The sequence below is a fragment of the Streptopelia decaocto genome (assembly GCF_964273445.1).
Source record: "Streptopelia decaocto genome assembly, chromosome: 8".
NCBI lineage: Eukaryota > Metazoa > Chordata > Aves > Columbiformes > Columbidae > Streptopelia > Streptopelia decaocto.
The window spans coordinates 19,380,685-19,403,438 of NC_138662.1; the positions used below are offsets into that span (position 1 = coordinate 19,380,685).

General features: G+C 48.0%; 1 protein-coding gene across 3 annotated transcripts in view; it reads right to left on the reverse strand.

Moving 5' to 3' along the window:
- Positions 1-4,891: 4,891 nt before the first annotated feature.
- CHCHD6 (coiled-coil-helix-coiled-coil-helix domain containing 6) overlaps positions 4,892-22,754 on the reverse strand; it is a 110,752-nt gene continuing 92,889 nt past the window's right edge. For 2 of the 3 annotated variants that reach the window (XM_082060091.1, XM_082060090.1), the window contains 2 exons: positions 9,604-9,666; positions 4,892-5,417 (listed from right to left, as the gene is read on the reverse strand). In XM_082060091.1, coding sequence (XP_081916217.1) covers positions 5,394-5,417; positions 9,604-9,666 — 87 coding nt within the window. In that variant the 3' untranslated portion in view covers positions 4,892-5,393. The remainder of the gene's footprint in view (positions 5,418-9,603; positions 9,667-22,754) is intronic. The other variant, XM_082060092.1, reaches the window with a different exon arrangement.

The following is a 22,754-nucleotide window of genomic DNA, read 5'->3' on the forward strand; positions in this document are numbered from 1 at the left end:
CGCGACAGCCTCTTGTGGGGTCCCTTCCTACACCGAGCCTTGAGATACGGCCACAGAGCCGAACTGGGGAGCAAAACCTCACCTGGGTGTTCCTGCTCCATGGGGGGATTGCACTGGATGAGCTTCCCAGGTCCCTTCCAATCCCTCACATTCTGGGATTCTGTGAAACTCATGGCAAAAGATGCTCCTGGGATACATGGGGACGCCAGGCTCAGCCTACGGGGATGCCAGGCTCAGCCTACGGGGATGCCAGGCTCAGCCTACGGGGATGCCAGGCTCAGCCTACGTGGCCATCGCAGATGCACAACACCGCTCCATTTAATCCAATAAACGCAACCCAAGGAGGTTGTCATTAGCGGGCAGCAGCGCTGGACGGTCAGGAGCAGAGGGGAAAAGTCCCAACACAAAGGCAGCTTGCGAAAGAAAAATAATAAGGATTAAAGGGACTACGAAGGCTGTTTCATCGGAGCAGCCCATATAGAGCAATTTCTCTGCCTTTTGTAGGGCTTCTCTTTCGGCTGGTATGATTTAAGCGGCACTGGGAACGTGCGTTTCCCCCCCGCCTCGCTAAGAGCCGCGACGCTCCGCCGCGGTCGGCACAGACGGCCCCACAGCTGAAAGGCTACAGAAGGGAAAGTAAAGAATTAATAATTAAACAGCCAGGCTCGCGCGCGGCTTTGTCAAATGGCAAAAACTCCAATCCCTCCCTTGGTTCAGCTGTTCGGAGGGGGAACGCGTGGCAGCACTGGCAGAGTTCCTGTTTACTTGTTTTATGATGGTTGTAACGAGGAACCCATTAAATTAATAGCCGTGCTTTATTTTTAATGTTATGTTTAGCTAATCCTGACTTACAGTGGCACTCCCCAGTCATAGGAAAGAAAAATCAAACTCACTGTGACGATGGACTCGATCACCGAGAGAATGGATACGGAGGGATGTTCAAGAGGTTGTAGGAGGGGAGAATTAACACCCTTCTTGTTCCTCCCGAGGGAGCGACGCTCACGTCCCTCCACTGGTGCCCATTAGACAAATTAGCTCAGGCAGTTCAAGGACTAAATCGTACAAAACCCATCTCAAGCTGTAAGAAAAATAAACACCAGATAGACCTATTCCAACTCCACTAACACCTCAGCACCAGGTACCAAAACTGGTTGTAAACAGTGAAGGTAACATTAGAGAAGGAAGCAGGAAACACATAGGACTGAACCGCATGCACCAGTTTGCCATAAATGTCAGTGTAGATATTAACTGAGTAATCAAGAAGGATTTTGAAATCAAAGCTCTAAGGGATTCACGAGAAGGTGAGAAGATCCCAATGCTTCAAAAAGAGCCACGTGAGCCAAAGGGATTTGTGTGGGTTTGTGCTAATGGCAAACGTGCTCCAAAGACATCAGAAATTGTGTTTATTTCTAAATAAACTTCTCTAAGAATTAAGAAGAGAATGGGAACAGGTGTGAGGCTACAACCCCACAGGACTGAACGGCTTCAGGCTCCCGTGGGTTTCTGAAAGGGCCGATAACTCGACAGCACTGGAGGCAACAGCTCCCTGGGCTGGCAGGACCATCTGTTGCCATCGTAGGGTCTATTTTATCCAGGTGCATCTGGTTACAGCAACTCTTGGAGTGGGAAGGAACGAGTGGAGAGTCCTTGTGCCTTCACTGCTTCTGACCCCAACAGACCAAGTCACCAGGCAAAGAGAAGAACGTGGTCCTGAGGCGTGTATGAGACTGACAATGAAGCATTTTCGGGAATCAGACATCAACAATTTAGCGACAAGCCACAGACAAACACTTTTAACCAGTTTGGAAATAAATAATAACAACAACTCGAAAGACAAATTGAAAAACTCTGCCTGGAAAAGGAGCACACAGCATGAGATCACAGGATTCAGCAGACTATAAAATGGGAAATGAGACTTACTCTTCTCCCCCTACAGCTACACAAAACCCTCCTACACACATTACAGCCGCTTGGCAATTGCCTTTCTCCTCCAGCCTCTTCTGCTGGGGACGAGGAAGAGTTGGTAGAAGCCTGAACGCAGAGAGGTTATTAGATAAAGCGTCTTGCAAAGCCAAGTGTGAAATATTAACAACAGGAAGCAATGGGTTGTGTTTTTATGCAAGATCACAAATTTGGTGCTTAGAGAGCCTGAGATGTTCTCGCACGCTGGAATCTCGTAGCGCTTGTTGAATGTTTCATTTAAACAGCTATTGAAGCCTACTGGAAAATTTCTATCCGTTCTGTTATTTGCTGTATCTTCTCTAACTTCATTGTTTTTGTTCTTTCTCCTCCTTGCAACACTAAGAAATGATGCATGAATAAAAAGGTTGTTCCTTCCATTCATCTGGCCGGTTTTAAAAACAATTCATGCTCCTAAAGTGGGCACTCTGCAAGCCTGTATTTTCACATGAAATTACCACGATTGTGCACATTGCATTCGAATTACCGGATGCATTTGTACACACAATTACCCAATTTGCACAGAAAACTGCAATAAGCGGGCAGGGAAAATGGACATGCAGCTGTTCGGCTGAATGGAGCCCTGCGCCTGGACGGCATCTGGCGACGGGCAGGTTTGGTTTTAGGAGGTGAAGTGGGTCACGGATATTCCTGGACACAAAAGAGCTGCTTTCCACCCAGCGCAGGCAGCAGCGTGGCTGGTGGCCCCTACCCACCTCCAACTTGCCTTTGGAGGAAACTGCCTCCAATTCAGCTTCCACAATAGATCCACACGTTGTTTATCCCGCTGTCCTCGTCGCCCATTAATGCCAACTGTGATGGTACCTGTGCGATAAGGACATCTATTCAACACCGGACACCAGGCTCCAGGAATAGCAATCTCTGCCGCTCCAGAGCGTAACTGACACCTGCTGTCACAACCTTGCATGAAAAAATATTCATGGTCTGAATATCCAACAAGCAGTCAAGGAGAAACAAGGAGAAACTTCTTCTCAGTAAGGGTGGCAGAGCCTGGCCCAGGCTGCCCAGGGGGGTTGTGGAGTCTCCTTCTCTGCAGACATTCCAACCCGCCTGGACACCTTCCTGTGTAACCTCAGCTGGGTGTTCCTGCTCCAGCAGGAGGATTGGACTAGATGATCTTTTGAGGTCCCTTCCAATCCCAAACATACTGTGATACTGTGAAGGAGCACAAGAGAAGGTGGTTGTCCAGAGAGGTGGTGGATGAACCATCCCTGGAGACATCCCAGGCCAGGCTGGACGGGGCTCTGAGCAACCTGAGCTGGTGAAGATGTCCCTGCTCATGGCAGGGGGGGCACTGGGGGAGCTGGGAAGGTCCTTCTAACCTAAACCATCCTATGACGAACTAATGTGTGTCTCCAGAAACTCAGAGTTAGGCAAACCAGTACTAAAGTGCAATGACACACAAGAGGTATATTTTCAGCTAATAATCAAGCAGTCCCTCATCTGGAGGTACTGGATGGCCTTAGAGTGCCACTTTGTCCTTGTCGTGCTGCAAAACAGCCGCAAAGCACCTGGCCAACATTAGCTGGAGATGTTACATTTATGATTTTATGGCTGATTTTTTCTCCCCTACCCTCTATGAATTGAGTTCACTGTCTGAACGATCACATCTGTTTATGTTCCACAGACACCTGCGTATCTTGAGATGACAGCGACTCCCTGAATGCTGTAATCAGTTATTTCTCAACAGAGGAATTGCCAATTTGGTAAATAAAGCTCATTATAAAACAACATGGAAATATATTGCAGTTACCTAACAGAGAAAATTGTCCAGTGCCGCCAGATAATCAGCCCTGGCATCACAGTCCCCCCCAATTTAGGGCAGCTGAAATAATGACATGCAAATGACTCATGCCAAAGCAACACTGGATGGGGGCAAGAGGAAAACGAGGAAGAGACAAAATAGGTGCTTTTCAGAGCAGCAGTAATTTAAAGTCTAGTCAGGGATGGACCTCGGCGCTCCATATTTGTGCCTGCAGAGGCAGGGGTTCGGTGTCTCTGCAGAACTGGGCTCTCCCAAGCAGATCCCAAAGTCAGCACGACAGCAAAAGCCCATCCAGAACCGCTACAGATCTGAAGGCACCAAGTGCCCAATGTCAGCTTGGAAAACTTGCCCTTCCTCCCTTGGGGACAACAAGTTTGACTGCACGGAGATAAAACAGTGGAATTTTTGCAAAGATGAGCAAATAACGCTTCTGAGGAGGAAGAGGGTTGTGGCATCAGCACTCTGCAAGAAGGAAAGGCATTTTGTTGCTTTAATGAAGATGTAAAGCACTAAGTTGCTGCCTAAAAGAAAAGGAGACGAAGCAGAATATAACACAGAAAACAATTCTCAGCCCTCCTCATCCATTTTCATAAACAGTGCATTAAACTCTGACATGACCTCCAAAAATCCATGTTCACATCCTTCAGAAACTGTCAGATCCAGTCAGAGAGGACACCAACAGCAAATGCTGCCAGAGGAGAAGCTTTAGCCAGAGAAAGGGAATCAATTTACCAAGGTAGACCTGCTCCCCCGGTTTGCTGACAGGTCTTTTGCAAATCTGCCGCACTTACCTCTACGAGGATGAAATGTCAGACGACACAGGTCCCGCTGTCCCTCGGCAGGGCGAGGAGAGGGCTCAAAACTGAGCACAAGGCTGGAAACGATGGTAGTTTATGGCAGACAACGGCTTTTTCAGTATGATTCACCAACACCAGCTCCCTTCAGCCAGGACTCCGCACTCCTCCAAGTACTTTCAAATAAGCCAAAGTCATTCAGCCCAGGACCAAAATGAACAAGTTCTGTGATTTATAAACTGTGACTTCAAATATTTCTATTTCCCACACTTGTTGGGAGTTTTTGTTGGCATGGGTAGGAGGCAGAAAACAGCAACGAACACACTCGTGGGACTGAAAGTATCTCACAGTACACGGTGACCATTAAACACTTTATTGTTTAGGAGGGAACCTTGGAAGGGAAGAAATGCGCCTGCTGGTGTAACCAATGGGAGCGTGCTAGGAACAATGAATCCTAACAAGCTAATCAGGGTTACTTCCAAATACTTTGGACCCCTTTCTCCAGAGCAAACGGACAAAGAAAACAGCTCTTGGAACTCAGATGTGGATTGGTGAACCCAAAACTTGCACAGGGTGAACCAGCTGTGCTGGAAATACGTGGGGTCAATATGAATCTTTACATTGTAATACAATAAAAAAGAAAACGGTAGCGTCTTCCTCTCCCAGAACCCCCCTCCCAACTCCAGAAACATCCAGAGAGAGCGATACATGCAGGCAATTAGAAGAAAAGTCACGTCGTCGTCTTGGACCGCAAAGGGCAGAAGGCACCGGGTTTGGTCAGGGTCTTACAGAAGGATGCTGGGGCTTCCAAGGGCATCTGTGGTCCCTGTCTGCTGCTCTTTGGTGGGTGATGTTTATCCAGAATTAACTAACAGCTCCTGGAGGAGAAAGGAGACAAAGGAAAACGTAGCAAGTTAATTAAGCAGCTCTTGACATGGCACCGTTTCCTTCAGAAATGATGGAGCAATGTTGGCAGGGTGCGAATCCCACAGAAAAACCATCACGTTTCACCTGCTGTAAAACACAAGACATTCAAGGGGACAGAAGACTGCAGAAGCAAGAGAGCAGGTCATGATATCAAAGGCGAGACTGATTCTGTGAACAAGAATATATGGTCTGTCACAAATGATGGGGGTTTATAAATCCTACAGCCTACAGCAGAAGGGCCACGGTCTCGGGGATAAATGCAGCTCCACGCTGAGTCCCAGCAGGACACAGGAGCACTGGGATCAGACACGCACACACCGCTCGCTCATCCTGGAACGGGATCGATGGTAAGGGCGAGCACGAGAGGGGAGAGGAAGAAAGAGAGGGACTCGGAGAATGCAGAACTCCTGACGTGTTTGACAGCACTTACCCTCCTAAAATTCAAAGCAAAATCACAGCTACTTTGTCCTCACAGCAACCTCCTGTATCCTACAGGTATCTGCGTATAAGCTGTGGACTTCTGAGGGGTAGAAAAAACAGGCGGCTTCTGACCCTTTTAGGATAAAGATTGCACAGCCTACTATGACCTCCTTCTTATTTTTATCTTATCACTCCTATAAAGTCACAGAAGCCAAACCAACAATGCCATCAGCAGCAGATGAGAACACACCTGGCACCAGCTGTAACCCCTCTGCCCCCGATGATCCAGGGTATCGATGTTGGACCTGACTTCAAAACCTGGGTAACCAGCTCTCGTGGATCAGCAACGGTGTCTTTATATCAATGAAGTGCTGAATTGCAGAGGGTGAGCCCATCGACACGCTACTTTTTTCTCATATTCTGGACAGGTGAAGTTCCATTTTGCAGAGCAGACAGTACTTACCCACGTTTAAAGGATTCTGCTGAAGCCAAGTACAGAAAGACAACTGAAGAGCGAGCTGTATGTGGCCTCACCACCCATTTTTACCAGGGCTGTATTTGAGCTTGGTTCTACTCTGTAGTCCAGCCTTTCCTAGGAGAGAAGCTCTGCTTCCCTGGATGTGAATCAGGAAGGAGAATATCACCAAAAAAATGAAGGTAGCACACTCGGCAATACCTGTCAGAAGCGCGGCTGTGATTCTGCACAAGAGGCCGATATTCGCTGCTGAACACCTGCAAGCTCAGCAGATTCAGTCTACATTGACCATGCATCTCCAAAGACAGCCCCATCTCCAACAACAATGAACTGGAAAAGCTTCAAAGGGCTCAAGAATAAAGAGAAAATTGTTTGCCAAATTATTCAGACAAAGCTTATCTAGAAATCTGACAAACCAACCATCAATATTACTCAACTGACTCTAATTTCCCAGGTAATTTTTCTCATCATTAGTGACTTAAGGGCTTTGCACAGAGCAGTACATTTTAAAAACCCCAATAGCACTCACACAAATTGTCACGAGCGAAGCAGCAACAACTCGCAATCAATTTAGCAATAAAGTAATTTGCTGTATTCACACTGTAACACCTCATTGAAGTGTCGAGGAATGTTACATTTTGTGAAAAAGCCACTGATGTGGCCAATCTGTGGTTAACCCGTGCGGAAGACAGTAAAACCTTTTCTTTTAAGGAATTTTAAAGAATATCATAATTACACAATTTCATGTTCAAAATCATAACTACATCTTCCTACTCATTCCAGGAGAAAACGCAAACAGCCAGCGCTTAACCTCAATCAGCTCTTTCCAGCCCAACCTATCCCCATGGAGCTGGAGGCTCACAAACCTTCCTCGTGCCCAAAACATCAGGTTCCACCTCATCTTGGGTGACCAAACTTTCTCAAAACCTTGTGCAGAGTGAGCACTGGACACTGGGTACCAAAGTCCTGTAGGAACCAAGGGATGCTGCTGTGACCAAAGGACGCAGGTGATGATAACATCGATCAGCTCACGCTGCTCCTGATACAATCACGTCTCAGACCAGCCTGTGCTGGATGGAGCAACTAATTCATAGAATCACAGAATCATTTTGGTTGGAAAAGCCCCTCAAGATCATTGAGTCCAACTGTTGCCCCCACCCCTGGCACTGCCCCATGTCCTGAGAACCTCATGTCCGTCTGTCCAACCCTCCAGGGATGGTGACTCCAGCACTGCCCTGGGCAGCCTGTTCCAATGCCCCACAGCCCTTTGGGGAAGAAATTGTTCCCCACATCCAACCTCAACCTCCCCTGGTGCAACTTGAGGCCGATTCCTCTCATCCTATCACACGTTACTTGGGAGAAGAGACCAACACCCTCCACACTCCAACCTCCTTTCAGGCAGTTGTAGCCAGCGAGGTCTCCCTTTCCTCCTCAGGGGCACGGGGAGCCCATGAAGATTATGGGGTTGGTGTTTCTCAGGAACTGAAGCACCCAACAGCCTGCGCAGAGGTGGCTTCCCCAGCTGTTTCAGACTTGCCTGCCCAGATGCCAACACAGACCCCGCAGCACAGACCAAACCCTCTCATACCGCTAAAGGTTCAATTTACAACAAAAGCAAAGCCAGAGTCCAGTCCCTGGCTGGCAGGAAACCCATACTGCTCTGCATCTTCTGCAGAACCCGCCGTGTGGTGCAGACACAATTAACAGCTAACGATGCTGGAGAACAGAGGTCTCCTCTGCCAGATCCCACAGGCTCCGTAGGCTTTGTGGTCTGTTAGCCCATCGGATAAGTCTACGCTGTGTAGAATACGCATATAATCGTTTTCACTGTTCCTAGGCCACTAGTTTATAAACCTGTGGCTACCTACTTAAAAGCACAGTTGCATCGATTTCATGCCTCACATGCTGTTTAATAGCATGGAAACATGCCATATCTTTAAGACTAAACCCATTCTTTGCTAAGCCAGCCATTTACACCAGCGTTTTAATTCCACCTAGCATTGCAAGCATGCCGATGCAGATCTGGCACCCCTTCATTTCCTTCCAGCCTGGAATCCTCCCTGCAAGATGCCACCAGGTTGCTACCACACTTACCTGGAGCAGAAAGAGCCAGGAAAGGGAAGGAGAAGCCTTTACCTCTCCTACCTGACCTTACCATCGCGTGTGCACCAGGCAGGTTGCATATGCAACAAGTCCAAGCAGCTCGCAATCACAAGCTGTTCCCACATGACAAGATACTCCCAATTAATCAAGTTGAGGCTCAGCCTGAAGAAGTTTGGTGGCTCATCACAAAATAACTGCCCCACGGTTGGTGTTTGCTGGTCTCTGCTGCAGCGTAGCAGAAGAACCACTCGCTAAACAAGCAGCCTCAGACGTGCACCGCACACTCGCTCTGATGAGAAGGAATGGTGTCCTCGCGCAGGGAAGACTTTTAATGCCACTGCCAATGCGTGGCAGGTAGGCAACATGTTCCAGTCTCTACGTGCTCCAGCCCGGCGCTTCTGCGTATGAATAGTGTCCACACAAAGGTGATTCCTCACAGCTGTGGCTGCAGCACAAACAGCAATGGCAATCTGCTCAGTCCTGACAGCAACCCCAGCTGCAGGGTATGCAGGGCTGCCCTCTACGCCTCTCCTGGCACGCAGGACCCACTAACCCATGCTCTTCCACCACGGTGAGACCCCACTCAGGAACCAACAGCGGTCAAATCTGGCCGGCTGCTCAGCCGACACAGCCCGTCGCTTTGCAGCACACGCGGGGAAGCCAGCAGCTTTCCAGTTCTGGTTCCAGTTGAGCGAGGAGAACGGGTTGAGCTCTGCAAGTAGATCCACTCCACACATCTCACCCGGGCTGAGAAGGGAGTCCAGTCAACACCCAACACCGAGGCCTCCGTTCCAGCATCAGGGCAAGCAAGTCTCTGCAAGATTTTCTAACGTGTCGCTCCCTCCTCTTCCTCCCTTTCCTCCTCCATCCATCTGCATCCAGCGCAGGAGCCCGGGGCCGCCTGGCGAGCCCGCAGCATCCTCTGCGCCTCCCGCCGTGGCTGGCCAGCTCTGCCCCGCGGCTCCCGGCCAGGGCAGGAACCTCCCTCCTTGAAAGCCCAGATCCCAAAGAACTTCCTCCCACAGCGTTTGCCAGAGACACTGTTTGCCAAGCCTCAGCTGTGCTCAGACTCATTTATTTAACCAGCCTTTAGTCTCAGGGGGTAAGCCCTGCAAGTTTTCCTCCAGCGAGTGCCTTACCTTTGTTCCAATGCTCCTTTCAGCAGTCGCGCCACGGCGCTCGCACATCTGGGCACTGTGTAGCTATGAAGAAATCAGAAAGCACATCCCCATGATAAATGACTCGGCACATTTGGAGTGTCAGTGACAAAGTAGAAATTAATCTCCATAGTTCCTAGTTCCCGGCAGCTCTCTCCAACCCAGAACACCTGTTGGTGCACACTAGACTGCAGTAACATGACCACACAACTTTTTCCTCTCAGTCTGGGAAGAGACACTAACGAAATACAAAAATCCTGACCTGTCCTAAGACGGGTGTTCAAGGCCTTTCCGCTGGATAAGGCATTTGTTGCAGGGCTATTAGCACCCCAAAGTGCTGCAAGGGACATTGGAGTCACTGTGGTTTGATGTATGCTGTAGGTATTTTTTGGTTATGTGCAATTTGTTCTGTTACATTCTGGGTATTGGCTATTTTGTGGAGCAGCTGTGCTGACTAATGGCTCACAGCACTTCTGTGCCATATAGTTATTGCACAGAAAAGCCTCTGTCTCTCTCATCCTTCAGGAGTCCAACAGTTGCTGTCCTTGGGTTTGGAATAAGAAGGGGCAGGAGTACGCCTGGCAGCAACGAAAAAACATTAATTCAAAAAGCTATGAAGAGAGTTTTGTTTTCTCTGTTCTCTGTACCGGCGTTAATAGCTTTGCAAAGCAGAGAAGTTCACCCGATGACTTCTTGGCTACTTCCCCAGATGGCGTCTTCAAAGCTGGCTTGACAGCAGAAAAGACGCCTTTCAAAAAACTCACCAGACACATTGTCAGAACACCCCAGAAAGTGCTTTCACGTGGAAGTCCCCTGGTCTACACACCCCACCAACAGAGAGCACGGAACAGAAACAGTTTTTCTGGCTTCCTCTCCCCCCTCCTCACCCTCCCTTGACTCCAAAAGAGCCAACACGCTGTTTGCTTTGCTCTGCTTTGACACCTCCCATCGCTCCGCGTCCCCCCGCGAGGAAGCTATTTACCAGCGCAACTAATTTCTAGCTGTTCCGAGACTCACCTGTTTGTTCATGCATTATAATACTGATTTCCTCCAGACAATTGTTCTGATCATCGCTCTAACTCGCAGAGAGCTCCCGTCATCCGCCTTGCTTAACAGGAAAATGGTTTTGCCACTGACTGAGCAGCTCTGCACTCACCAGACTACATGAAAAACTCATCCCAGCTGGGGGGCTGCATCTCCCCGCTGAGCCGGTACCCCAGACATCGCAGTAGGGGACGCGCTCGCTGCTTCTGACTTTGGACATGTGCTAGAAAATACCGGGGCCAGGAGGAACAACCACACTCCACAAAGGGCCGCTGCTGAAAGGATGGCTGTTAATTAATTGGCATACAAAGCGAGGGCGGCTTTTTTGTTCAATCAATGTTAATTGCATTTAATCTCGTTCTCACCATTAAGAAAAGCCACCGGGCCAGGCTGATGTTGCTGGTGCCTGACACGCGGATTCCACCCACGTTTGGGAGGCAGGAGGAGAAAAGCGGTGGGAAGAAAGGAAATAACCCTTCCTCGCCCCTTCTGCATCACTGCACAATTTCATTGGGCCTGTTCCATTATTTAAACAATTTTTGTTTTCCAATAACATTACAGAGGAGCTCAAAGGACGAAAATCAGACACGGAGCATTTCACTACTAGTTATTCTTGCTCTCCTGGGTACCAGCTTAGGGCTTTGCTAACCTGCACAGCCCTGCCTATTCTGCTTCTGTAAAGGACTGAAATACAGAAAAATCTCTTATGTAAAGTGGTGTCTGCTTCTTAGTCCCAGACTGGTCTCAACAGACCTGCCCAACATGAGCCGCAAGCGCTGCCTGCCACCTCCCATCAGCTCCAACAAAGCCCTTCTCCTCACCTTGCTCCTGACCACGGCTCAACCACGCGCCCACGGACGCTGAGGTCTGTCTGTCTCCAACAGCTTGTAACGCAAAATAATATTTGCTGTTAAACAACCTCTGACCCAATTTGCCTTGTAAGTCAGAGCATATTTGAAGGCTGAACTTCCCAGGTGAGCCACAAGTGGATCCGCCGGTGATTTGGCTCTGATTTGAGGACTGTGCTGCTCTGCCCGGCCACCCGCTTGGGGAACGGGAGCGATGCTCCCAGAGTCAGTCCTGGAGCCAGCGGGGCAGCTTTTGCAGCACAGAAAGCCCAAGGCGGCAGATTTTATGGGCTCATGGCTTCTGCGAGTGCTTTGTGTTATTCCAAATCAGCATCAAAAACAATAACAATCGAGACCGGGCTCTGTCGGTACCTTTTCCCCTGTGGCCACACACACCGCTTGCCCGAGGCCGACGCTGCAGTTTATCATAGATTTTCGTTATCCCCTCGACAAGCGTTGGTCCCGTTGCTTCTCACCTCGTAAAGTGGACACATCACGAGTGCCGTGAAGGACTGGCTGAGTTTTAAGTGGTCTGAAATGGCTCCACTAGGCTCGGTCAAGATTGCTTTAAAATCATTTCCCATTAAGACTGTGACCCCCTCTCTTTACAGCCAGCATAATGACTCTACCTCGGCGGAAGATAATTACATCCCGCTATCTATACACATCAGAAAGTCGACACTACAAACACTACGGCGCCTTTCTGGAACGAGCGAGAGAAGGCAACACAGGAGGAAAAGGAGATAACGCTGGATGCCTCTTCATCCCGCAACTGGAGCCACCCCAAGCGTTTCTCGAGCTCGTGGATTAGCCCCTGGGAGGGATAAAGGGATCCAGAAGGCACAGAGTGTTTCTAAAGCAGAACAACGACAACTTGTACAAATCCAGCTCTGGTTTTGTGAGGATTAAAATGAACTTCACCCGACTGTGAATATCTATTTCCAGAGCCAAAAGGAATGGCAAACCACTTACTGATGCAACAGTATTTCATTATTTCAAACTCTAAGCTCAACGCTTCCAAAAATTAAGGACAGGCAACAGTCATGGTATTGCTGGGGTTTAACTGCTAAACTGCCGAGCTGTGCTCTGAGCACAACATAATGAAACAGTATATAATATACAAATAAGGGCAATTTCTTCCTACTCTCATTCCTGCTCTTGCTACCAGCCCCCAGGATAATGAGTGGGAAAATAAAAGGGAAAAATAAACCCAGAAGCCAAGAGATTCTGAATTAAGTTGTATAAATGACCTGTTACCTCCTAACACAAGGAAGAAAGAAATGCAATAAATACCTGCAAAGCCATTCCAGTATTTCGGATTAAATGGATTACAGAAATGGAAAGTACATGATGCAAGATGTTATAAAACAAGACGCCAGGAAAGTGCAGGAATTTGAATCAGGCTGGCAAATGATCCCTGCAGACTATTGAGGAAAATTAATAGAGAGAAGGGGTAGAGAAAGGATACAGTAAGAACAGACTGATGAACACTGTTGTTAGGACCTGTAAATTCAGGATGTCAGACTTCCACTTAAATCTGCTTCAGTCCTGGAACAAAAATAACAAACCCTACTGCTAAAAAGCACTAGAAGTAGAGAAGTCAGCTATGCCAAGCCTTATTTCAGGATAGGTTTCCCCTGTGCATCCCTCAAGATTGAAGTTTGTGACTTTAATTATTCCTGGAACATTGTGTATATAGGGATTCAAGGCAGGGATTACTAGCAGGATCCTTGTTATAAGTGCCACTTCTCAGACAAATTACACTTCACTGAATGTCAGCAACATACACAAGAAAACAAATTAGATAAAGGCGGCAGGACGGCAAGATACAGATCTGGCGCAAGGAAATTTCACAAGGTCACCCAGAAAAATAAAGACACTTAGAATATAAACTCCTACAACGTTTCCAATTCCACAGAACATTAAAGCTCCATGTGACCCAGACACAAATACCCCTTCAATACACCAGTGACTCCAGTCTGAGACTGAGCCAGCGCTCTGCTCAAGAAATGCCGTCAGAGTGGGGGTGGAGGAGAAGATGGGAGATAGAAAGAGCAACCCCAGTTGTCCTCTGAACCCCTGGTGATCACCCCATCCCACCCCCGGTTGAACACGACAAACAGGGGATGCCAGACAGACAGGATGGCACTTGGTTTGGAGACAGAGCCGGCAGCTCCTTTGCAAGCCGATCACAACTTTACATTCGGCGTTTTGCCTTTCCAGATCTACATCCTGGAACAGACCATTAACCTGCACCGGTTCTAACGAGCGTGTCGTTAACTCTGGGAATTTCCATGGAGATGGAAGCACTGGAAAGTCCAGTCCTTGGGGAAGGCGCAAAGAGCTGCTGAGAACACTTCCCAACACTCAACTACGGCACCGGGCATGGAGAAGGGATCTCAAGAGTGGTTGTTAAATACTCACCCTGGGCATTTCACCCATCACTTGAGAGTGTTACTAAACCCAGCCCTTTTCCCAAGCCTACAGGGAGGTAAGCCCGGCCTGGAAGGCACAAACAGGAGTCTTAGGCGCTGTGGTCAGACTCCTCCCAACTTCACCCAGCAGCTGTAAATAAATCCTCATCTCGGTTTCTCTTTCTTTACAGAAGAGTAATGCTACTTACCAGCCACACAGAGCTACGATGATTATTCACCAGCGGAAGACGCTAAAGAAACGCAGGAAAAAAACAAATAATAAAAAACCTCCACACAGTTCTCAAGGGATCTCACCTTTGAATTTAGGCTTCAGAGGAAATCTGGTGCTCTGTGTTGTCCTGCCCTGCTTTAGCAGGTTCCTGCACTGCATAAAGACATTTCCTCTCCAGGCTGGGGTAGCACATCCACATTTAAAGTACAGCTCACTCCTATCTAGTCCAGCTTCATATCCCAAGCACAGAGGCAGGCAGAGACAACTTCTCCAGATATCCTTTTTCTATGCCTAATTCTATTTCTGCTCAGTGATACAGTGAAATTCCACACAGAAGTATTATGAGCTTGACTGACTTTATTTGTTTAACAGTTCACATTTTCATTAAACTGTTGCTCTTCGGCAGCCAGTAATTTTATTTGTGTGATAGCCGTATTCATCTCACCCGTATGGGAGTGGATGTCGCTCTCCTTTTTTTCTGGCAGAAGAGGCAAAAATCAGCAATGATAGAGGCAAGAGAAGACTGGGAATTCTGTCTGTTTGCAGATAGGTGTGGGATGGAACTTCTACCTATTTTTGTGAAGCATCTCTGAAAGACTAGATAGTAAAGAACCTATAGGTAGATTAAAAAAAACCCAACCAAATGGTTTACTACCCAGCTACAAAACCAAAAACTGAAATATCTTTGAGCAGAATCAGCCCCTTTGACTCAGCACTGCAACTGTTCTGCACCAGCAGCTTATTGCTGACTGAGCGTTTATGGTATTTAAGTATCAGATTTGAAAGAATTAATTACGCGTCTAACTCTTGCCAATCTTGAAGTATCTTGAAATATCTGGTCCCAGGAGCTGCAAGATCTGATTGTATCACAAGGCAGCGAAGCCTGGTTGGTTGGCTCACACCGAGCCCCAATTAGACAACCCTCTGCCAAGCTCAGGCAACCAGACAGAGAAATAACAGGCGCTTTTGAAATGTTAACGACCTGAACGGAGACATTCAAATGACTCAACCACACCTCTTAGAGGTTTCCGAAGTCACCTGAGAAACCCTAAACATTCCACTCCGCCGCTCCCCTTGCGCACCATCCAGCAGTGGGGAAAGCTGGGTCAGGAATCCACAGTCCGGGCAGGACAATGTTGGGTGTTCCGGGGGGCACGACACCCGAACTGGAACAGAGAGGCCATGGAGATGTTCAGATACACATTTCCCAAGCACAGGCACACCCAGGCACGGTGCTGCGTGCCCGGCCCTGGACACAGGAGCCGGCGTAGTCGGTGTCTCGGCAGGACGGATTTGTTCCGAGGAGCTGCCCACCGGCACCCCGCACAACCGATGCAATTAAGAGAACGGCAGATAAGATGCCCTGCATGGATCTGCGCAAACAAAGGGAGAACGGTGAACACCCGGAGATGCGTCTTTATTTCTCAATCAATGTCTCCTCCTGTGTAAATTCCAAATCCTTCTTTCAAATTAAAAACCTTTACCAAGCTCAGCATTTCTCTAGCTCCTTCCTGTCCCTTTCTCTCTTCAGAGGGCATACTGGTAGAATACCAGATGCCGGAATAAGCCACAAAATCCTCCTAAATAATTATCTCCCATCTCCTCCACTGCAGATTTATAGTCCTGCATCTGTGTCAGGACGGAGACCTGCTCCATCTGTCTAAAACACATCCTTTACCAAGAGGACCTAAAGGTGGAATGTTGAATGGGAGCATTTGAAAACATATTAAGAGACTGGAAAAGAAAGCGATGGTTTATAAGTGCGCTCTTCACTTGTCTTGTGGACGCTGCTCAAGTGGAGGGGGAGCTTTTTTTTTAAAAAGAAAATATGACAAATGATGCTGGTCCCACTTTGTAATTGCCCTCAGTGTGCAGCGTGTCTGTTCATGACAGATACCAGCGCAGCTGCTTAGGTGTCTGTTTATCTGCTAGGAAAGTATTGTCTGTTTGGAACCAACTCATCCTAAAGCAGCAGCCCTAGAGGGGGAGAGAGAAAAGGGACGGGGAAAGAGAGATGAGGGAGCTGTCGACTGGGAATACGTCCACGCTTCTGCTGCAAAGGTTCTGGCAAAAAGCAAACGTCGTATTTGGGTTTAGCTACATCCTCTCCTCCCCCCTCCTAGACCATTCTTTCCTAGCGTCACTCAACACCTCTCTACACCCTCTTCCCACAAAGACCTCACCACTAAGAGACATTTCATTTCATCCTTGCAACCTGTGGCAAGAAAACAAGCCCACAGCCTTCTGCCACGGGTCTGTGCCAGCGCACGGGAGCTCGCGGGTCCCAACCTGAGCAGTTTGCCGTTGAAGATAGGTAAAATTGTAATAGAAAACAAAGCACAGAGGATGGGAAAAGAGAGAGAGATAAAGGGAGAAAGAAAGGATGAAAAAAAGCAATCAAAGGATATTTATATTTTGTGTTTAAAGAGACTTTAAGCAGGAACTTGCCAATTTTCTGCAGCCGGGATTAGAACAGAACAAACTCAAACACTTCGTCCTTCTGCAGAGCCCTCCGAGCAATTTCACTCTCCACAAAATGGCCAATATAGAAAGAAGCTCATAAATCCCCGTGACGTAAGTAACTTCACATTACTCTTGGGGAAACAGAGGCAGGGACAGATTCATTAATCCAAATAAATGAACCTGTGAAGCAGCCTGGATTTCTGAATCCCCATAAAGTCCCACACTGGAAACAGCACCCAGGGTCCAGTGATTTCCGTGCCACGCTGCCCGGCACAAACAAAGCAAAACACTTGAGCGGATGAGAACGTTTTTAGAGAAGAAAAGCACAGTCGTTACCCACACCTGCCCTAGCCAGGTGGCATACATTCTTATTAAAACATGTTTTATGACTTCAAAATGCCTCCCACCATTCCACACGTCGCATCGCTCACACCGAAGACCAAGGTCACACCTGTAAGATGCCGCCTCGGAAAGCTGCTGAGTCGCAGAGAGCTGCAGGACCTGTCTGAGCAGGCGGGGATGTATTCCAGCGCTCAGCACCGCCCGCTCGGCCTGTCGGTTCTACCCAACCCAGAGAGGTTAGGGCTGGCTTTGATAATCTCATCCTTAATCTGCGGCCCAGGCGTATCCTGAGAGGATGTTGCTATGGGCTGGTGCTCTGCTTAACGAATGCAACCTCCATGTGTGTCCAGAAGAAAGCTGGGTCTTTTAAAGCTATTTAGATAGTTACACATACACAAAGAACTTTATAAGACATTTATGCTAAAGAATTGTTATAACCAGCACTGAAGACTTGACTTTTAAGATAAGCAACTCTCCCTTAATATTTTTTATTGTGGGGTGGGGTTTCTTCATTTTGAAAATAACGAAATTCCACATGTGAGATTATAACCATCAGTTGAACTTAAATGTGTACGGTAGTTGCCATTACTGTGACTTAAAACTGAGACTTGCATTTAGAAAGCTCAGTATTTACTGTCTCACCAGAATTGAAGTTCATGGAAAGCCTGGCTGTTCCTGCAGGCAGAAGGTTAATCCTACCACCTCTTACCCACCATCACCCCCCAGCTAGAGCCTGAGTGGATCTACTGGTGGCCACCAAAGCACTGGCCCTGGATGATGCTGCCCAAAGGCCTCTGAGCCAAACACCAGCCAGACGGAGCTTTTCAACCAGCCTGGGAAGGAACCCCAGGTGTGCAAATGCACATACACACCCCCCAGCCCACCCCGCATGGGGGGACGGGCCGGTCACTCCATTTGCTTTTCCATTTGTCCCACTCTACTTACTGCAGCGCTCGAACAGACAACCTGCTCCCCTTTCATCTGCTCCGCGGTGGCCATTTCTCCCGAGCTGCCCATCATTTCCTTATCAAGCAGTAAAAACGTAGGATCACTGGAGACACAGCTCAGCCTTGCTGAGATTTCACTCTCTCAGCGGGTTGTAAATGCCCCTATAATGTTGGCTTTTTTAATCTTGTGTTATTATTACCCGCGGCTGCCATTCAGCCCGTCGAGAATAAAGCGCCGAGGCTTTCAGGGCCCACACAATGGCTCTGTGCATTTGGTCGAACAATACTCCTGTGTTTCAGCTTTATTGGAAACCGTTCTGTTGTGGGAGTCTGACCGCGTGTGTCCCTCCGCTCGGGCAGCGCAGAGGAGCGTGTGCCTACCGCTTCAGCGCTGATTTCGGGAGCACGTGCCTCCGCCGCTGCCTATGGAACCTATGAACACATGCAAGCCTGGTGTATATCCACAAGCCTATGTAGGGACAGAAATACGAGCTTGCAGAGCCAGCCAGTCTCCTCTATAGATCAACGGGGGGGTAACAAAGCTGAACGGTGCCCCCTCTGTGAATAATCACGTTCATCTCCGCGCGAACGGTGTTGCTGGCTCACGGTGAAGTCTGATGATATACAGCGTAGCTATGAAAATGTCAAAGCTCCGCTTCCCAGAGTCATGTTCTTACATGAAATCTTGGCTTTCGCTTAAAACTAAAGAGCCTGAGATCCCGGTGTTCGCAAGGGAGGCTGGAAAAGTGGAACGACCGAAAAAGTATGAATTAGAATGCACGTGAGATTTGAAAGACGCGGGGCTTTTCTAATTTGGGGATACTGTTTGTTTTGGTCGGTTCGTTGTTGTTTGCAGGGGGCACTGCAGATGTGTGAACTCTTACAGAGCTGCAAATATTCCCTTGTTCAGGAAAATGAGCCGCGCTGCACGCTCTTCACATATCCAAAACCCATGAGAGAAGCCAGAAACTCCTCCAAAACCACAAGGTTAACTTGTAGAACTGTTAAGAAATGCACTGGGGTTATTTAATTTGCCTTCTGGTTTTAAGCACCTGAATCACACTCTCATACCGCTGCTGTCTAGGCAGGAGGGCTAAAGTATTTCATTTTGTTTATTCCTTCCTTTTTCTTTAATAAAAAAAGAGAACAAAGATTCTCGTGTACTTGTAAAACTTCAGGAACAACTCCACAAAACTAGGGCAATAGAAAACATGCCAAATACTTGAAGGCTTGGCAACAGCGAGAGCCTGCCTGTCTCTTCGCGGCAGGAGGAATGTCTGTCTGTCTCAGCCAATGTTTCTGAGTAAGGATGTCTCATCCCGATAGCCCGTGTACATATAAAACACCTATGCTGTCAGCTCTCCAGGAGGAGACCTTGACATTTTGCAGAAAAGCACATCCTCGTCTCCCCTGAAATACCAGCAGAAGGCGGAAAAACCTGGTAGGTCTGAAAATGGAAGAATCAGGTGCTGCCTTCAGCAAGAATTAAAGTGAAAATGGAAGAGGCAGTGGTGAAATGAGGCCTTGGAGAGCCAAGGGACCGAGTTCCAGGTTTCCCAGAGCCGTGTCCGCAGCCGCCCCTGCGAACCGCGGGAAGAGAGATCTTGAAGGGGAGGAAATTGAGGCTTTGCTATCTTAAGAAGAATAAATAAAAGGTGAATGGTTTCAGCACACACATATCATTGTGATATTATGTGCCTCATGCACCTGGAGAGATAAAGCGCAACCCGCTCCCTGAACTCCGACTTTACAGCAGTGTGGGCAGACGAGCTCTCGCTCTCCACGGACTGAGTAACCGGATTGCAATGTTCTCTTCCCGAAAAGAGTAATGAGATGCCCGGAGAGCCCGCGGAGGTGTCAGAGAAACAGATGCTGTTAGACCCTTCGCAGGCCAAAGACAGATTAAGAAGAGCACAATACCAGCATAACAGGATGTTATCGACAGCCCCGCGCGCGCTGTGACACCTGTCTGCACCGCAGCCTCCCCGCACAACCCCAGCGGCCAAGCGGCTTTGAAGCAAGAAACGGCAAGACAGGCAGGTGAATCTCAACTCCCATCAGCTCTCTGAAGAGACGGTACGAACGCCTTCCATTTCAGTAACACTTTTCATCCGCGTTTCCGAGACATCCATCCAGCCCCAACACTCCAAACCGCAGAAGTAATATCTGCCCAGGTAGAGATGGGCAAATAAACACAAGTTAAATGACTGCTCAAGGTCGCCCAAGGACTACGAGAGAGGCGCACACGTCTGGCAAGTAGATTACTCTTCCCTTTTGAAAGGCACACAGACGCACGCACGCAGAGGGGATTGAAACTGCTTAGCCAGGTGTGGAGCCTGCTGCGCTCAACACAGCTTCGCCGAGCAGCCACTCCTCCCGCCGCTGCTTTGCCAGCGCTAAAACATAGAAAAAGCAAATCTTTATAACAAAACTCAGTCAAACAGATGCTAATAAGGATGGGGGATTTCGCATCTGGGCTAAGTTACTACCATCTACACATCCTATTTGTCTGCTAGTTATTAAATTACCCACAAGCCATCAACAATTCAAGGCTCTCGGAGAGGCAGAGATTAACTAGGAATTGCTATGCAGAAATGCCGCTCATCCCTTCTCTAGCGAGATCAGCCTCATGATGAGTTGTGGACGTTTGGGAACAAAGGTGAGCTTTCCTGCAAGAAACGAGAGGCACAAAAAGATGGCAAAACGCTACTAGAGGAGGGAGAGGATTTGCAAGGCAGGAATCTGTCAGGAACACGGGCTCCGGTCACACACACTCGTGTCCCCGGAGCACCGAAAGCTGCACTTCTGTCCCAGCACTAATGCAAATGAGATTTTCAGTGAAAGACAATGAAGCCGGTATGTAAATATTAATTTAACAATCTAGTTGACAAAGCTGATCTATAAATAGCTGTTTTATTAGCAGGTGATGCTGAAGGCAGCTACCCTGGCTCCTTTTCCCACCGTCCCCTGTGCCGTCTTGTTGTTATTGACCCCGGAGATGTGACAACTCTCAACTGTATGCAGCTCGCTTCGCCACCGCTACCTGCAGAGTGGGTACAGACACTCGACAATAAAATACATATTTATCAAGGCCCTTACACAACAAGGATCCTGCGGCACTACGCACACAATGGCTCACAGTCCTCAATTAAGGAGAGCAAATGGTTTAGAAAAATAGAAGAATCACGCAGCTTTGCTTTCAAGCAGGAGGCGGCTGAGGAGCCGGTCACTCAGGTACCATCAGGCATTTAGGGAATGATTGACACAGAGCCAGCCACTGTCTGTCCGCATTTACACTGTGCACTAAGCATCAAGGACAGCAACGCCTTTAGGCCACCAAAGAAGCATTTTGCCATCTCAAAATAAGATGTCAAAATCCCCACCTCTTTCTATAGTTTTACTTCATCTGGAATTATATTTTTATCATGCGTAATAAGGTGTCACTGTCTCTTTGGGCTGCATGGGCAGGAATCCCGTCTTCCGCATGGGCATAAAAGGCTGTTTAACACGGACAGCAACACCACAGCGGAGTTTAGGGCCAGCGGTCAAAAATCTTGTATCCCGGTAAAACCACTGTGGCATTTGGATCAACACAACACAACTGCCCAAACCGCGGTACGGCCGGCGCCCACGGAAACCACGGGAATGATGATGGTTTAGGCTATTCACATGGATTTGTATATATTCCTCAGAAGCCGTTTAAAGCCTCGATCTTCCTCTTGCTGCAAAGAAAAAGTGACAACATCCTTGATAGGTTGGGCTTGTAAATGGGCAGATTGAACCAGAGGAACAGAATGGACTTTGTTATCCCTCCCTCCCACTTGCCTGAACACAACAAGTTTCTATGTTAATGCTTATCATATGGCTAGGAGAAAGAAAGAAAGAGAAACCCACACAATCAACACTCTTTTTTCTCCATAAGGTCCATCATATTCTTACGGCTCTTCAGTTCAGCCCAACAAGGAAGGGCTGTGCTGGGCAGATCACCGGGATCTGCGCCCATGGCATTAAGACCATCAAGGACTATGGAAAGGAAACTTTGGCAATAAAGTCCATTTAAACTGTCTTTTCAGAGTGGACGTACTTCTGTTTTCTAGTTTTTTTATGGCAATAAGGTAGAGGAGTTTGACTTAGCAGAATACAAATTTAACCCAGAGCCACGCTCAGAAACCCTGTGGAATTCAGCAAGAGAAGCACTACACATTGTCAAATAGATCATAAATAAAGTGCTGTTAATCAACTAGGAGAAAAATAGTACAGTAATAGATTTGCAATCATCTTTGCTATATTATTTACTCTAATAAAACTGTCATAAATCTAATAGCGATAGATGTAGGCAGCACCAGGGAGAAAACAAAACATTCTACATAGTTCAGCCAACGCAGGATGCTGCAGAACAGGAGAAATCCACACAGCTGCTGCCTCCTTTGTCTTTAATGTAAAGCTACGCATAAACCTACAGCACCAAATGACCCCAAAGCAGCTTGTGCTCCTCCCCAAACCTCAACAGGTACCAGTTTCTTCAGCTCTTGCAAAGCTGCTGTCTCCTTTGCCCGTCATCCCCTTTTCACATCCATCGTCCCCTTTGCACATCCTCGACTTCACAGCCCAGCCAGTCGCAATCCAGGAGCACTTAACGAGCCAGGACCTGAATAGAAGTTTAACTAAGTTTTCATTCTCTCCGAAGGAAATTTCGAGCAACTAGAGCACAGATGAAATCCAGCTTATCCAGAGTAATTCATTCTTCACACTTGTTTAACCTGGCAGCTTTCTCCGGGGGTTGCAGACTCCGCCGCGCCGCTCGGAGCTCAGACAAGTCCCCGTCACCCGTCATGGACCGAAC